At 48.7% G+C, this 16,521-nt stretch overlaps 2 protein-coding genes across 3 annotated transcripts; both read left to right on the top strand.

Moving 5' to 3' along the window:
* The first annotated feature begins 46 nt into the window (after nt 1–46).
* Nucleotides 47–5,070, top strand: UNC119B (unc-119 lipid binding chaperone B). The gene is made up of 5 exons (XM_085238614.1): nt 47–316; nt 675–788; nt 1,216–1,327; nt 1,561–1,733; nt 2,582–5,070. The coding sequence occupies exons 1-5, from the start codon at nt 112–114 to the stop codon at nt 2,692–2,694; spliced, it is 717 nt and encodes a 238-aa protein (XP_085094740.1). The 5' UTR covers nt 47–111; the 3' UTR covers nt 2,695–5,070.
* Nucleotides 5,071–6,273: 1,203 nt separating this feature from the next.
* ACADS (acyl-CoA dehydrogenase short chain) lies at nt 6,274–13,613 on the top strand. 2 transcript variants are annotated; one of them, XM_085238584.1, is made up of 10 exons: nt 6,274–6,430; nt 6,664–6,827; nt 8,536–8,685; nt 8,882–8,993; nt 9,398–9,549; nt 9,834–10,004; nt 10,853–10,990; nt 11,250–11,345; nt 11,689–11,745; nt 12,394–13,613. In XM_085238584.1, the coding sequence occupies exons 1-10, from the start codon at nt 6,337–6,339 to the stop codon at nt 12,544–12,546; spliced, it is 1,287 nt and encodes a 428-aa protein (XP_085094710.1). In that variant the 5' UTR covers nt 6,274–6,336; the 3' UTR covers nt 12,547–13,613. The 2 variants fall into 2 exon arrangements, with proteins under 2 accessions (XP_085094710.1, XP_085094712.1); XM_085238586.1 differs by lacking the exon at nt 12,394–13,613 and having other exon boundaries at nt 11,657–11,727.
* The last annotated feature ends 2,908 nt before the right edge of the window (nt 13,614–16,521 follow it).

The raw sequence follows: 16,521 nt of genomic DNA, 5'->3' as shown, positions 1-16,521 counted from the left end.
CCCCGCCGCCGTCGCTCGGCAACGCCCGCGCCCTCTGACCCGCGCGGCGCCGCCCCCGCTCCCATAGCTACGGCGGGAGGCGGCGGCCATCTTGGCGGCGGCGGCGGGGCGATGAGCGGCTCCAGGGCGCGGGCGGCGGCGGGACCCGACAAGAAGCCGCCGCCGGGGAGCGGGGGGGCCCTGAGCCGCCTGAGAGGACGACGCGGGTCGGCGGACGCAGCCCCGCGGAGCGGAGCGCCGTGGACCGAATCCGAACTGCTGGAGCTGGAGACCGTCCGGCCCGAGCACGTCCTGGGGCTGTGCCGGGTGACGGAGAGTGAGTGCGGGGCGGTGCGGGGCGGGAGGTCCGGGAGGCCGCGGCGGGCGCTGGGCTCCGTGCGTTGCGCGCTGCCCGGTGCCGCCGCGCTGGAGTCGTGCAGCCGCCGGGCGCTGCCTGCGCCTCTGCTGCCGCTTGCGGAAAGTTGGGCGGTTTCTTTTTTTTTTTTTTCTTCCCCCCCCCGGGACGCCGCGCTCCGTTTTCCTGTCCCCACCCTTCCCTTCTCGCTCTGCACACCCGCGGTGTGCTTTCGTGCCTTCCTCTCGCATCTTAGGGGCCGGGGATGATCAGAAATATTAATGAGTCCTTTGTAGTCGCTCCGAGATCTTTTGAAACGTTCCTCCGTGTTTTCTTCCAGATTATTTGTGCAAACCCGAGGATAACATTTATAACATCGACTTCACCAGGTTCAAGATCCGAGACCTGGAGACGGGGACGGTGCTGTTTGAAATCGCCAAGCCGTCGGCAGCAGGTGTGCGGTGCTGGGCTGCGGGGCAGGGCTGTGCACAGCCAGCTGACGGCTCCTACAGCATCCCGGGGACTGAGTCCTTCCCAGAGCACGGGGCTGAGTTTACCTCTGATGGGAAACTTCCAGGTTATGCCATAAAAATGTGAATATAGCGCGATGGGGGTATACTGTCAGCTGCAGAGCTTCCCTTGCTAGTGGCAGGTCGTCTTTCTTGGATATCTGGTGAGGCTGAAGATGGTTGTGGCACCAGGGCCACTGAGGCTGGGCTGGCTGTTAGCAGATCTCTTTATTTCTTAGTGCTGCTATGACTGTGTGACCAATTCCTTCTCATTCCATGCCCAACTAATTGTAGGCCTGTCCTATCCACCACCCAGTATTACCTTACACGTGTGCTGTTGGCAGAATAATTCAGTGCTGGTGCATTTTCTAGAGCAAGACAACGAGGATGAAGATGACAGCAGTGAACTGGACAGCAGTGCGGGCCGCTTTGTTCGTTACCAGTTCACCCCAGCATTTCTTCGTCTTCGGACTGTTGGTGCAACGTGAGTATGTGTTCACAGAAGTCTGAGCGGAAAATCAGATGTTTATGTGGTGCCACTGAGCAGCTTATAGCTAGAATCAAGGACTTGAGAGACCTCATCGTACACTAACAATATAAAGTATTTTTCTGGAACGGTCCATTGGGTTCTTGTGTAGTTTCAGGTCTAAGGCTCTGTTCTTTGCAGTAGGAAGAGAAAGCTTTCTTACCTGTTTTTTTCCTACTTTTTTCTTACAGAGTGGAATTTACAGTGGGAGAAAAGCCAGTGTCAAACTTCCGAATGATTGAGAGGCATTACTTCAGAGATCGCTTGCTGAAGAACTTTGACTTTGATTTTGGCTTCTGCATTCCCAGTAGCAGGAACACATGTGAGCACATCTACGAGTTCCCTCAGCTCTCAGAAGATCTCAGTAAGTATTTTCTTTCTGCAGCAAGCTGTATGTATATGCTCATTTTCTCTCTCTCTCTACTTGTGCAAAAAGTTGTGACGGGGATGGAGGGATGGAATTAAGCTGATTGAAGATGTGTTTAATCCCAAGTCACAGACTTGTGCTGCAGATTATCCACTTTAGAAATGAAAGCCTAAGGCAGCCTGCATTGTCAAGTCACAGGCTGCAAGAAGAGCTGCACAGTGATGGGGCTGTCATCCCCAGTGCCTAACAGTGCAGTGCAGAAGTTAACAAAACCCTGGAAAAGGGTTCTCTTAGCAGTCACACGTCTGTTTTCAGCACTTGCTTTTTAGGTCTTGAGCCTCTAGCTTTGAAGCAGAACAGGTTTTTCTCTTGAGAGGTGTGTTTTTGAGCCTACCAAGATCTCTGCAAATACGCATTGCGCAGGATATGTTTGCCCTGGGGGTGGATTGAGCAGAGCACATGGGCCCTCCTGTGTGGCTGCTTGAGTGCTGGGTTTGTACCTCACCTGTATAGCAGTGGAGAGTGCAGCTGCTTTCTTTTATTTACAGGTTGCAGCCTCTCTGCTTTCAGACAATGATTTCTGCTTTGCTCTAGTGGTGGCTCTGACTGTTTCTGTGTCTTATGTGAGATTGCTCCACCTCTGTTTTTGACAGTGCCCAGTGAATAGGAAGAATAGGTAGGGCATGCCAGAGCTTTTAATGTGTGCCCAGCCGATCTGTTTGCTTCTCTTGGATAGGGCAGAGCATCAGCCTGGTGCATCCCACTGAATTTCCTTTTTGTTCTGACTGCACTGCCCAGCAGAGTGTGACAGGCTTCCGAATGTAATCGAGCTTTCTCTTTCACAGTCCGTCTGATGGTTGAAAACCCATACGAGACCCGCTCAGACAGCTTTTACTTTGTGGACAACAAGTTGATAATGCACAACAAGGCCGATTATGCTTACAATGGAGGACAGTAATCATGATATGGCTGCTGGAAGCTGTGCTGCCATTAACCATTCCAGATGTCCAGGACTGGACTGGACTTGCTCTCTCATGCAACAAGGCTTCCTGTCAAACCTTTTCTTCTTGCATGAGGCTGAGCACATGAAGCAAAGAAGACAGCTCGCAAAACTAAAGGAAATCTCCCTGCAACGCTTCACTATCCAACACCCATAACATATCCAGCCTCTGTCATTCTCCATTTCTGGATACCTTTTGGTACCCTGGTTAGGTTATGGATCAGAGGCACTGTTTGAAAATTATTGCTGTTACAATTTTTATAGCTTAGGTTGCACTTCTAGTGCTCCCGATGTTTCACCTATTGGGTGACTACCCTCTTCCAAGAGGTCAAATTATTTGGGTAAGCTATTTCTTAGCAGGAAAATTTGCTGCCTTCAGGTAGCCAGTGACATCTGAGAAGCAGATCTCTTCTTCAGTTGGATAGATCATCTCTTTGGTGCCTAGTGGCTTAGTTTGTAGCATGGGTGAGATAGCTTTTTAGGGTACATTCCAGTATTCTCCAGTGGGAAAGATAAAATAAGAGACTAATTCAGCTTCTGTGCAGGAATCTTCTCTTTCCCCTCCAGGGATTTGAGCTGCTCTTGGGAATGGCTTGATCTGTGTTTTACCAGAGATATCGCTGGAGGTACGCAATAGGAGAAAAAAGGGACCTTACCCAGGTTGATCATTTAGTCGTTCCAATAGCATTTCTGTTTGAGCTTATTCAAGCAGATTGCTGAATTTTGGAGCTCAAGGGTCAACCTTGGAGCTGAAGTTAATCTCAGTGTGTTTATCATTCCTCATTTCTACTGCTCCCCTTTGTGTAGGATTTTTGGCTTTTGCTACGGAATGTATTGGTTTTGAACTGACAGCATATTGTCAGCCTAGTTGGGGTGGAGGAGGGATTTCAGTCTGGTGAGGTGTAGAGGAAGAAGGGAGAATGTGGAAAAATCACTTGAAAAACATGTAAGGAGCAAAGCTTCCTAGGCTTCTATCTCTGTATACATCATAATGTTTTAAACCTGACTGTCAGAGGTGCTGGAAGGAGAGATGGTGGTGTCACCAGCTCACTTGCTTTCTTTCAGTTGAGGTACTAGCAGCTAAAACCTTCCCAGGTCAAATTATTCAGTGTTACAGAGTGGGATTCTTAATGACCAAACTGTGAGAATTAATATGATTCTTCTTAATTGTTTGAGATCCTATCACTGCTTTGTATCCTTAGTTGCTTATTTATGTTTCAGGAAGTTCTTCTGCTGAGTTAGTTTCTGCCAGACCAAAGGGTGTCTTTTGCAGCAGCGTTTTGGATCTGGCAACAGGAAATAGCACCATGCCCTGGGAAGTGGAGGACCCCATCCTCCCAGCAGCCGTGCTGGTGTCCAGCTCTGACCATGCAGAATCTCAGCTAGGAAAACCCTTTCCTGTGTATTTGGCTGGCTCAAGATGATGATGGTTTGCATCCCCTCCCTGAGCTGAGCAGCCACCTCTGCTGCACGTGGGAGCTAAGTTGTGTCTGGGCTGGAGACTTTGGCTAGTGTTAGTTCTGCTTGCTCGCCTAGAGAGCTGAGAACCAACTCCTACACCAAATCATACTGTATCTGCTGAGATTATGCCTCAGCAGGATTAAATGAGGTGGGCATCGCAGCCTTTTAATGCGTAGATAGCAATAGGAAGCCTTCACCTTGCAGATTAACGACGTAAATTTGGTGCAGAGGATCGGCAGGGTGACGAGGTAAGCAGTGAGAGTATGTGGGGTGGCAGTCCTGAAAGAATCTCCAGCTCTTGGAAAGGATTTTAATTACGATGAACCACAACAAATGACTTGTTCGGGTGGAGTATTAATCATGAGCAACCACAACAAATGTCTCGGGAATGCGGAGGGGCGAGGTGTGTGTGGCTGAAAGATGAAGGGCAGTTCTGCTCCATTCGATCCCTTCCAGCATCTCCACGGGCACTTGGGCAATCTCATTAGTTGTTTCAGAATTAGCAAAGCTGCTCGTGAGGTGGAGCTCAAGCTGCCTCTTGCAGTGACTGCCTTCAGATGGCCCCGTGCTGTGCTGGCAAGGGGAAATTCTGTTGTGCTGCAGGAATGGGCGGTGCTTGCAACAAGGCAGAGCAGCCTGGGAGTGCGTTTTCCATCCTGGAGCACTGTGAGATACTCAGGGTCAGGTCAGAAGAGGCTGCCAGGTGTTTCCAGGACGTTGTAGCATACTGAGGTGAATTTATATGTAGTATAAATCCAGGTGCCTTTTAACATTCCTTTTACCTTTCTGTATGAAGCAACCTCCTGCTTTTCTTACGAATGTGACGATTCTCGTCTGTTTTCTATATCACTGAGTAAAGATACTTAAAATGGAGACAGACCGTTGCCAGAGGAGCGGTGAAGACTGAGCCAGGGGACAACACAGCTGTGCAGGTCGGGTGCTCATGGGGCACTGGGTGCCATCTGACTGCTGCCCTGAGAAGCAGAGAGCACTGCTGGGTGTGAGTGAGTTCAGGGCCTGTAGGAAAGGGGATTTCTGTCTGAAGCAGTCATTACCTCAGCCAGCAGTGATGAGGAAAAAGCATTGAGGCAGTGCTTCTCCATTTATGAATGTATCATCTATTCAGCAATAAGTAAAGCAAGACCAAAGGAAAGCTGGGGGTTGTGCGGGCAGTGCTGGCACCCCTCAGCTCCCGTAGGTATCTGTTTGCTTGGCTAAATTAGAAGGCCTTTGCCCACAAACATGCTGCAGGAAAAAAAGTCCCTTAAAAAAGGCACCCCAGCACTAAAAAAGCTGATTGTAACCACAAAGTCAGCGATTTCCAACCACATCCTCATGGCAGGGATGGTGTCTTTGGTAAACGTGACTGTATGGAGCATCATCCTTCAGTTTGGTGTGATGTGGTGCTGTAAGGACGGATCAGAGCTGCTCGCAGGGGAGATGGGAGAGAGGATGGGATCTGATCTGTGAGCTGAGTGCAGTCCCAGCAGGCACAGTGTGTGTGTAAGGGCACACAGCAGGGCTGGGAGAAGAGCTGGGATTGTGGCGTGCTCTGTGATAACAGCACAGGGGCCAACAGCGATCCTCCAGCAGCACGGGGACCAATGCTGATCCTCCAGCAGCACAGAGACCAGCATCACTTCTACAGCAGCACGGGGAGCAGCGCTGAGCCCACACCGAACCTCTCCAGTATTGCCCTGTGAAGACCGGCTTCTCTCCACACTCCGGGGCTGCGGACTCCCGACAGCCGTCCCACGGCCACACGGGCTGCTCCTACTGACGTCCGTCTGTCCCCGTCCTCCGCCCTCTGAGCGGCGTCTTCCTCCGCGCTGCCCCGTGCCGCGCTGCCCTCTGGTGCTCGGTGCCGCCCGTAGCGGAGGTTGGGGACGAGCGCCTCGCCCCGCTCAGCAGCACCCCCCTGCGGCGAGGCGACGCGAACGGCAGCGGCGGCGCGGCGGCGGTTTGGACGCGCGTGGCGGTGGCGCTGCTGCCGCCCTGCGTGCAATAAAGGAACCTCCCGATTTCGTACGGCGGCGTCCGGCGCTGGGGGCGGGGCTTGGATAAGGGAGCGGGGCTGAGGGGCTGGAAAGGGGCGTGGCCTCGCGTCGTCTCGCGCCGTTCCCGCCTGGTGACTTGCGCATGCGCAGTGCTGCTCCTCGCGCTCCCTCAGGCGCGGCCATGGCGGCGGCGGCGTTGGCGTTGCTCGTGACCCGCGGCGGAGGGCTGCCTAGGGGTGAGGGCGCGGAGGCCGGCCTCGCTCCCCCGCGGCTGCCGGGAGGATCCGAGGGGCTGCGTGTGGGGGTCGGGAGCGGCCGCGGCCAAAGCGGCAGGGCGGTCGACGGCGTCCCGGTGCCCTTCAGGGCCTGAGGCCGCGTCCCGTGGCGGCGCCGCTTTCAGCGCGGGCCCGAGGGACGGTGGGGGGAGGGACGAAGGGACGCGGTGCCTCATGGCTCTGCCCGCCCTCAGCGCGGGCCCTGGGGTCCCTCCGCCGGCTGCACACGGTGTACCAGACGGTGGAGCTGCCGGAGACGCACCAGATGCTGCGCCAGACGTGCCGGGACTTCGCCGAGAAGGAGCTGATGCCGCTCGCGGCTCAGCTGGACAAGGAGCACCGCTTCCCGGCCGAGCAGGTGCGCGCTGCCCGCCCCGCTGCCCTGCGGTGGGAGGCGGGTGCCTTTCTAACCGTGCCCGGGGCAGGAAGCCGCTCCTGGGGCTTTTTTGTCACGGAGCGTCCTCTGACCTTCGTACCAAAAAACGTTCCGTGGGTTGCGTTCTGCTGGCTCGGCAGCTGGCTGAGGTTTAGGTCTGCTCCTAGGAGAGCTGTCTTAGTGTGAAAGCTGTAGTGTGCGTTCTGAGCTCTTCAGCTGCTCGTGTTCTCCAGCTTTAGCACTACTGAATTGTCAGTTCTCCAAGCAGCTCCTCTGTGGGAGCAGAACGGTCAGGAGGTAGGAGGTGATAGCATCTGGTGGGTGCTGTGTCTGTTATATGTGGTCTGTTAAGATTCCACATAGACCTCTGAATCCTCACGTGGAAATGGTACAGCAAATTAGTGTCACGTTGAGCAGGTGAATTCACTCATTCATGTACAAGACATATGCTGTTGAATTTGAATGTGTTGGAGAAAATTGGAAGTGTAAACGGTATTTATTAACATTATAGAATCATAGAATGGTTTGGGTTGGAAGGGATCTGTAAGATCATCCAGTTCCACCTCTCTGCTATAGGCAGAGACACCTCCCAGCAGACCACGTTGCTCAAAACCCCATCCAGCCTGGCCTTTATTGCTTCCAGGGAGGGGCATTTGCAACCTCACTGTTCCAGAGTCACACCACCCTCACAGTAAAGAATTTCCTCCTACTATCTAGTTGAAATCTGCTCTCTTCCAGTTTTAAACCATTTCCCTTCACCCTGTCCCTACATTATAAACATCCCTCCCCAACTTTTATGTGGGCCCCTTTCAGGCACTAGAAGGCTAATAAAGATAAAGCAACATACATAGAATGAACTGCTGTCCTTTGTTCATCCTCTGCATTTGATATGGTGGACAAATATTCTGGCTGTCCATGCAGGAGGAAAAATACTTCTTTTAAAATTCCTCACAGGTTCTGTGAAAGCATGCACAGCCTGGTAATACATTTAACTTCACTGAAAGATTGGGCTAAATTTGACATTGCATTTTAAATGTAAAACCAGAGGAAAGCTTGTTTTTTCTTTCATATATTTCTAGATATTGTTAAGACATGCAGTGTGAGATGGTGTGTGCTCTGAAGAGCTTCCAGGTATGAGGCCAGGGTCCACCTGAGGAATTTAGGGTTGGAATAATTTGGAATGTGCTGAACACAATTTTTGGAAAGCAAGACCTGGCTTACATGGGAATGAAAAATCACCTTTTTGCAAACTGCTCTGTGGGTCTTTCAGTTCATAATATTCTTCCCTGGTGCAGTCGTGGGGTGAAGCACAGCAGTCTCAAAGATAGAGTTCTAACGATTTTCATTAGCAAGTTGACAAGAGAAATGTGATGATAGAAGTTCTGGTGAGAGGTGGAGAAAATCCTGGTGGGGCTGTAGCACCATATTTCATCTTCAAAAGGCTCCCTCCTTTCCTGGTACTGAAGACAGCTCTTGAAATGAGCAAGAGCTCATCCAAGCCAGCAGTGACCGTGTGTAGCTCTCGGTGAAGTCATCTAGCCACACTTAGCAGTTTGTGCAGCCAGATTCCCATTTCAGCAGGAGTTGCACACATTGTTCCTCTGTATGTAGCCCTGCTGTGACCTGACTTTGTGTGTCTGCATGTATTTGCTGGTGCAGAGAATCTTACTTCTCCGTTCCCCACATGCAGGTGAAGAAGATGGGTAGCCTAGGGCTGTTGGCTGTGGAAGTGCCAGAGCAGTTCAAAGGAGCTGGCCTCGACTACCTGGCCTATTCCATTGCTGTGGAGGAGATCAGCAGGGGCTGTGCGTCCACAGGAGTCATTGCCAGCGTCAATAATGTGAGTGTCTCAAGGCTGTGTGTGAGGGACAGGCATGGAGCCGAGTCTGAGAGCAGGGTGGCTGTTGGAGAGGGGTGTATGTGAGAAATGGGATCCGTTCCTGTTGTGAATTACGGTGTGCTGGAGAGCACTGACATTCTGGGTGTTAACTGATTGTACCTTGAGGAGGTACTAACTCAGCTCTCAATTCTTAAAGTCTCTGTATTTAGGGCCAATACTCAAGTTTGGTTCTGAGGAACAGAAGCACAAGTGGATTTCTCCCTTCACCAGCGGGGACAAAATAGGATGTTTTGCTCTTAGTGAACCAGGTAATGTTACTGTTAGCATTCCTGTTGCAAGGAACATAGGGTAATTTCCCTAATCAGATTTAGAGTGGACTATAGGTCTGTTAGACTGTAACAGTTTGCAGAAATGTGGTTTGTAGCAATTCCATTCAAATGTTCAAGTGAAGTCTTGGTGCCCAAGGTACTCACTACTTGCTACCCCATGGTCTGTGCTGAAAATTTTTACCCTGTTATGTGAGCAAAACCTTAGAGATGGATGCATCTTAAACATACTGGCCTTTCTCCTTTTCTGTTTGTTTGCCCCCTATGGGAGAGACAGGGGTGACACCACTGCAGTGAGCTGGCAGCAGGGGTGTGGGCAGGTGGTGGTTTTGCACTGATTGCAGATCACTGCTACTGATTGCCTGAATGTTTTTTGCCTTGCTTAGGGAACGGCAGTGATGCGGGTGCAGCATCCACAATGGCACGTCTGGATGGTGACGAGTGGGTGCTGAATGGCACCAAGGCCTGGATCACCAATGCCTGGGACGCCTCGGCCACCGTGGTGTTTGCCACTACAGATAAATCCCTGAAGCACAAGGTGTGTTGAGTGGGTCAGTTGAGAAAAAAGGGCTGGAAGTGAAGGGAGAATCATTCTGAAAGGGTTCTGAGGACCATGTAGAGTGTTTGGAGCTGTGCAGATGTTGCACAGCGGGGAGGAGGGGGTTTGATGTGTGCTGGTTCTGTTGTTCCTTGTGCCTTCCCTTCCTTCTGGTTACTCGGACACACGTCTCCTGTGGAAAAAAAATGGGAAGGGAAGGGAGCCTGTTGACAGCCAGGTAAGTGGGAAGTCAACACCATTCCTAAGAGTGAGTCCTCTTGCAGGGCATTAGTGCATTCCTTGTTCCTATGCCAACTGCGGGGCTGTCCCTGGGGAAGAAAGAAGACAAGCTGGGCATCCGAGCCTCTTCCACTGCCAACCTGATATTTGAGGACTGTCGGATACCCAAGGACAACCTGCTGGGGCAGCTAGGAATGGGCTTCAAAATTGCCATGGTAAGAAATGAATCACGGGTGCATTTGTGTAAAGCAGTAGTTCCCAAACTGGCCGTTTTTAAAACTATTTTCAGATTTAGGATAACTTTGGTGAGAGCTGCTACTGTAAGGTATAACATGAGACGGTTGACCCATTTGCCAACATGTGAGAACTCACTGATAGAGCTCGGTAAATCATTGATTTATCATAGATCCTGGGCAGTGCTGTTTTTGCAGGCTCAGTGTGGCAGTGCTCTGATTAAGGAGTGCTGCTGAGGCACAGTGTGTGCAGGGGCAATTTAGTTTAATTTTTCTCATCAAGTTTACTCAAGTTCTATTCTTCCATTTTGTACCCTTAAAAAAAGGGGGTGGGGGGAACGTTGCATTTTCCCTAAATATTCTGGCTGAGGATAGTTGTCCTGGGTGCACAGAGTATGTTCTGCATCACTAAATGTCTAAATTTGCTACAAATGTCTAAAAGAAGTGGAAGAAGTCAGAGATAACAGCACGTGTGTGACTAATGAACAGAAGGAGGCCCCTGCTCAGCTTGTTCCCTGCAGTGGCACACTCTTCACTAAGGAAACACGCCATTAGTTGGCCTGATATTTTGAGAAGGGCTGAGCTCTGAAGCTGGAAGAACTCTCCAGTCACCAATCATTTTTTTGAGACCTTCAGGATTAAGATGAAATCTTTTCTCACTGTACCATGAATTCTTCCTGTGTACAGTGAGCCAGGGAAGCAGTCAAAACCTAATGGGCAAGTTACAGATCCAATTCACTAGTCATTATGAAAAATGAAAGAAAGAGTAGATATGTGTGTACTCTTTTGATCAAGTGTTATTTGATTTAACACATATTTGTCTTTGTCAGCAAACTCTGGATGGAGGAAGGATCGGCATCGCCTCTCAGGCTCTGGGAATAGCTCAGGCAGCTCTGGACTGTGCTGTGGATTATGCTGAAAAGAGAATGGCATTTGGGTCACCCATCACAAAGCTGCAGGCAATTCAGGTATGAGCCAGGCTGGGTCATTTGCAGGCAGTGCTGTTGGTGGTGGTGGAAAGTTCATATGGACACTTGTACTTGGCTTTGGGAACACAGTGCATTTCGTACTGTCTGGGATAAACAAGGTCATTGTTTACATTTTCATACAGACTGTTGAGATGGAGGTGCTGCTTTTCTGGTGCTGCTGGTCTTAGAGGTGGGAGACAGCTCTATGTTCTCCTGTAGGCAGAGCCACCTCAGACAAAGGCAGTGTTTGTCATTGCAGTTTAAGTTAGCAGACATGGCTGTGGCGTTAGAGAGTGCACGCTTACTGACCTGGAGAGCTGCCATGCTGAAAGACAACGGGAAGCCCTTCACAAAGGTATTTCTAGCTTTGCATTTGTCAAGTAGTGACAGCTCTGGGCACAGGCTTGAGGCAAGCAAATGTGTGATGTGCTGTGTGGCTGCCTTCAGTCCTGCCCAGCCTAGTGCTGCTGGTCTGGTATCAGCAGACACTGCACACTGGTGTCTGCCATCAGCTCCAGCTCTGGAGCTGTGCCCTGCTTTTATGCAAGGCAAGAGGGGCTGGCTGCTGAGAGCTGGTGCCAGCGACCTGGCCTGTCTTTTCTGCACAGTTGGTCTGCAGACTGTCAGACTCCTGTTGCAATTGGGGCTTTCCTTTTTCTATGATAGCTGCATCCTCAGTGATGTTTTCCTTCCCAAAGGAAGCGGCAATGGCCAAGCTGGCTGCATCAGAAGCTGCAACAAACATCGCTCATCAGGTAACTACCACAGCTGGCACCTCTCAGCTGCAAAGCATTCTGAAAAGCAGTTTGTATTCCATCTCTTATACACAACAAGCCTAGTACCTACATGAAAATGGGATGAAACTTAATCTTTAGTAGAACATACATATATGTTGTTTTCCTTTTTTAACAAAGGCACGTGAAGCTGTTAGTCTGGGCACCTCTTTGGATTCAGGGTTATGCAGGCATGTGATGCTGTGTTATTAATGATCATGATTGATGCTGTCCAGAGGCAGCATCAGCATTTTAACTGGATTGGTGCTTTTTGGGGGAACTTAGCTGCACCCAACTCAATTAGCAATAAGCTTGATGTATAATGAGAAGATAGAGCAGTACCTGTGGTGTCTGCATTTATTTTTTCCCTGCCCTTAAACATGGCTGTGTTGAATATGGAAAAACTAACAAATACCACGGAAGTGGTTCATTTGCTGTCTGGGATGTCAGTATTAATGTTACACGACTTCTAATTGTGTGTATTTCTCTGATCACAAGTGTGTCAGTCAGCCCCATGTGCTTCCTCCAGGTATGCATGCAGTGAGATTAGTTCCTTTTCAGGTGGCTGTGGTCTGTGCAAAACAAGTTCTGCAGCCCTGCATCTATTCTAACCCCATATCTTTGTTTCAGGCCATCCAGATCTTGGGTGGTATGGGTTATGTGACAGAGATGCCAGCAGAACGTCATTATCGTGATGCTCGTATCACTGAGATCTACGAGGGGACCAGTGAGATCCAAAGACTGGTGATAGCAGGTCAACTGCTGAAGGCCTACCGTAGCTGAAGAACCTTAGAGCAAGATGCTGCCCTTAAGTGCCTCCTAACAGCATCCAGGCGCTGAGGATCACGATGGAAGTTTTCCTCACTAATGAGTAACTGACCTTAAAATGTGCTGATTCTTCTCTGGGTGAAGTAGGATGCATGGAAGGTTGTATCCCAGTTTGTAAGCACATGGCAATGAGTGCAAGAGGGAGGAAGCAGCTCGTGGCTGCTTTTCCTAATCAGCTGTACTCCTTGTGCATCTCACAGTACTTTCTTTGCAAGGCTTTGTCAATGAGCAGTGTGATAAGCAGTGCCAGTGTTAGAGATGTGACCCCTGTGCACTCTTTCTGGGCTGCTGGTTACACTGCCATGCTTCTCAAATCCTGGTTTGGGATGCAACTGTGGTGAGCTCCCTCTTCAGTGCAGGCTGTACTGAGACCTGCTGCAGCAGTGCACTCTTCCACAGCAGGAGAGGAGCCAGAAGGGAGGACACAGGCACTTCCTATGCATGAAAGGCTCTTACTCAGGCTGTGGTTGCTGTGTACATGGATGTAAAAGCAAAGGTCAGAAAAGAAAAACACTAGCTTTCATGGTGTGAGCCCCTCATGGATGGAGCTGTAAAAGCAAAGAAGAGAGAAGCTGCAGTGGTTGAGACAGATTAAAAAAAAAAAAGAAAATGAATATTCCACAGACTGCTTTTACTGTACCAACAACTATCTAACAGGACAGAAAATGCATACAGTGGCAGTAACAGGTTTTGATCTCTATGCGTTTTTGGGCAACAAGTGGGAAATGAACAGATGATACGAAAAACCTTACCAGGAAGATTTAGCAGTAACGCATCCTCCATCAGTCATCTTCAGCAAAAAAATAACTTTCTGAAAATTAAACAGGCAAAAGAAAAGATGGACAGGATTAAGACTACAATCTGCAGAGTCCTTGTGCAGACACTGAGTACACCAGTTGTAAATGGTTATTTTCCTGTGGTGTCATTTATTTAATTTATGTGGCAAGAAAACAGCAAGATTATATTACATAAAAGAGAACAGAAGATGAATAAAACCTGATTTTAAAAACTTTTTTAAAGCACCACCCTACCTCTTTTTCTAAATTCAAATGTGACAATAGAATAGTTTCTTCCAGTCCCAAGACACAGAAGCACAAACCCCCTACCTTCCATACACCAGTTGCACCAACGCTTTGCAGTGTGGTGGGTGGTTGCTCGTGCAGATGTCCGAGTAATACAAATAATCCCTTTGCAGGTCGCTTGCTGGTGATGGCATTTTGGGCAGAGTTTGAATTTCTCCTTGCTGCTTTCATAATCTGGCAGAGCCAGGCAGTGATATCAGTAGGTCTACTGGAAAACCCATTCCAGTGATTGCAAATGTGTTGTAAATTAAGGTCTTCTAGGTGTAAGAGACACTCTTCTAGCTCAATTTCCACTTGTATCACTGCTTTAATGGTTTTTTTTAAAGCCTCATTTAATGACTCTGTAGGAGGAAGTGAGATTACAAAGTTCTTTTTCTCCTCACAGCCACTCAGCTAGAGCAGGCACTGCAGGCCCAGTCACTGCTCACTGCAAGAAAGTGGGGACTATGGGAGCACAGTGTTACTGTAAGAAAGTGGGGACTATGGGAGCACAGTGTTACTGTTCAGTGCTCATCTTCACTGAATCGCCAGTGCACCAGAAGAGGCAGTCACTGTTAGGCCACACCTGCTGCGCTGTTTTTTCTTGCTTCATCGTTCTCTTACACCTGCTTTCAGCCTGCTCCTCTTCTTCCTCATACCTCCTTCAATCAGCAACACAAAATATTGCTACTCGTCTTCAGGGCTGAGTGAAATTGCCCGTGTCCTCATAGTGGAAGACTGAACTGGGAGACTAGCTGTGAACATCTCAGCTGACAGAGCACACGCTGCAATCAACTACAAACTAGATATACCAAAATCCACGTGGACCTTCTGCTGAGAACTGTGCAGCATCAAGCAACTGCCTGCCCATGGGGAGCCCTGCTGCACACACGTGACCACAACTTGCCTTTGGGAACTCCTGGATAGCACGCTGCATGCCTTGTTAAGAAGCTTCCTGCTAGCTTACATCAGTACAGCAGCTGACCTGGCTAACTGCAAATTTGGTGCTGATTTGCTCAAAGCACCTCTGTCACTGTCTGCAATCAACTTACACTGCATATCACCAAATTACAGAAAGGGTGGAGCTGGTCAAAAATCACTGGTCTAGGTACAGCATGACTTTAATGTTCAAGAGCATAGGAATGTTTTACAAGGCTGTAAGAGTTCCCTTTTGCTATTATCTAAAAAAAACCATGCTTTAAGGGTACAAAGTCTGTTTAAAAAAAAAAAAAAAATGCTTTTCCAATACCCTCGTTGCTGCCCAGGTTCAGGCAGGTACAGGTAACCTGTCTCACAGCACTGTTGTCAGCAATATTTTGGGATAAACAACACAGTTACACACAGAGTCCTCCACAGAGCTCCCAGAGCAAAGAGCCAGCTTTTCACTGAGCAATATACAGAGATCCTATTTCACTCTGCTGCTATCTGAGGTAATTTCAGCTTTAATGCATGTGTGTCTGCTCCTCAGGGCTGTTACAGAAAAAAAAAAAAGCTGAAAGAGCAAAACACAATCAAGTTCTGCAGCTTGTTAAATAGAGCTCTCAGCAAGATCCACCCCCAGCCAGAGCACTAACCTGGCTATGTGTGAGTAGGGCCACGTTCTCTTAGCTCAATTTCAGGTTGAAGCCAAAAGTTTGTCACGACAGTTTACAAACTGAGCCAACATAGCAAAGTTAAGGCACCAAGATGGGAAAACCAGGTCATGTGCAACTTAGAGGGGAAAAGCAAGGACACTTTTGCCCACAATCCTCTGAATGTACATTAAATAGGTTATAAGGGAACAAAGCAGAGGAAACCTTGGAGGTTTTCAGCTGGAGGTTGAAAACTCACCAATTAAGAAGAGTTTCCAGGACAGGAGGCCTGGCCATACAGTGGCAACACATCTGCACTGCACTCTGCTGCTCCAGGGGTTCCTGGACAGCCCACCTGAAGAAACAGTTACAGTAATGTGGAACACCTACGATGTCTTTACTCTTAGGACTCAGCTGGAATTACTGTAGCACTGCTTTCACACCAGATCACTTTCTCCTCTACTTGTCTTTTTGACTGTTTTTGCTAAGCAAAAAAAAAAAAAAAAAAGACAAATGGTTTTAAATTGGATTTTGCTTTGCCTAATCTGAAAGTCCTCATTAAATAGCACAGCCACATGTTCCAGTTTCATCAGGGATCATAAAAGGCATAAAAGGCATAAAAATTACCAAATTTGAAAGACTACAGAAAAGAAAAAAAAAAGCTGAATACCTGTAAAAACAAGAAAAAATAAAGATGAGAAAACAGCAGTACGATTTGAATGAAAATGCAGTTTACCACTGCTGTTTACCTCCACAATATCCAAATCTTGCTCACCACTTGTATAAAAAGAATACCAGGGACTTCTGCATCCATTTCTCCCTTAACGAGGTCAATACTAAGATGAGGAAGTCAGTCCCAACAGTCAGCACTTTTCCTTACTGCTCTGATGACTTCTTCCCCTTCTCTCAGAGAACACACTCTATTTCCACGCTCACAGCAGGAAATGTTCATCTTCACAAACAGCTTCTGCATGCCACACCATGGTAACTGCAGCACTGTATGAGCTGATCCATCCCAGGCTGCTCCCAATGGGCCACTGCACAGCTGGAATTACTAGTTTGTATTTGCAAAATACATCCAAACTCCAGATCTTTTCAAGATTAAGAGCAAGTCCTGTGGGAAAACTTGAAGGCAGTCAGTACAATCTCTAAGCTGAATATTCAAAGACACAGCAAAAAACCAACTCCGGAACTGTTAGCTACTTGGCATTTTACAGTTCTGGTCCCAATCCTAACCAGCAGTCAGAGCTTTTTTTTATTTTTGACAGTAACTTTTTACACTCTCCTAAATAAAAGCT

This window comes from Meleagris gallopavo, chromosome 17, assembly GCF_905368555.1.
Source record: "Meleagris gallopavo chromosome 17, MGAL_WU_HG_1.1, whole genome shotgun sequence".
NCBI lineage: Eukaryota > Metazoa > Chordata > Aves > Galliformes > Phasianidae > Meleagris > Meleagris gallopavo.
The sequence above is the reverse complement of the archived record's forward strand: the minus strand, read 5'-3'. Positions and strand labels throughout refer to the sequence as shown.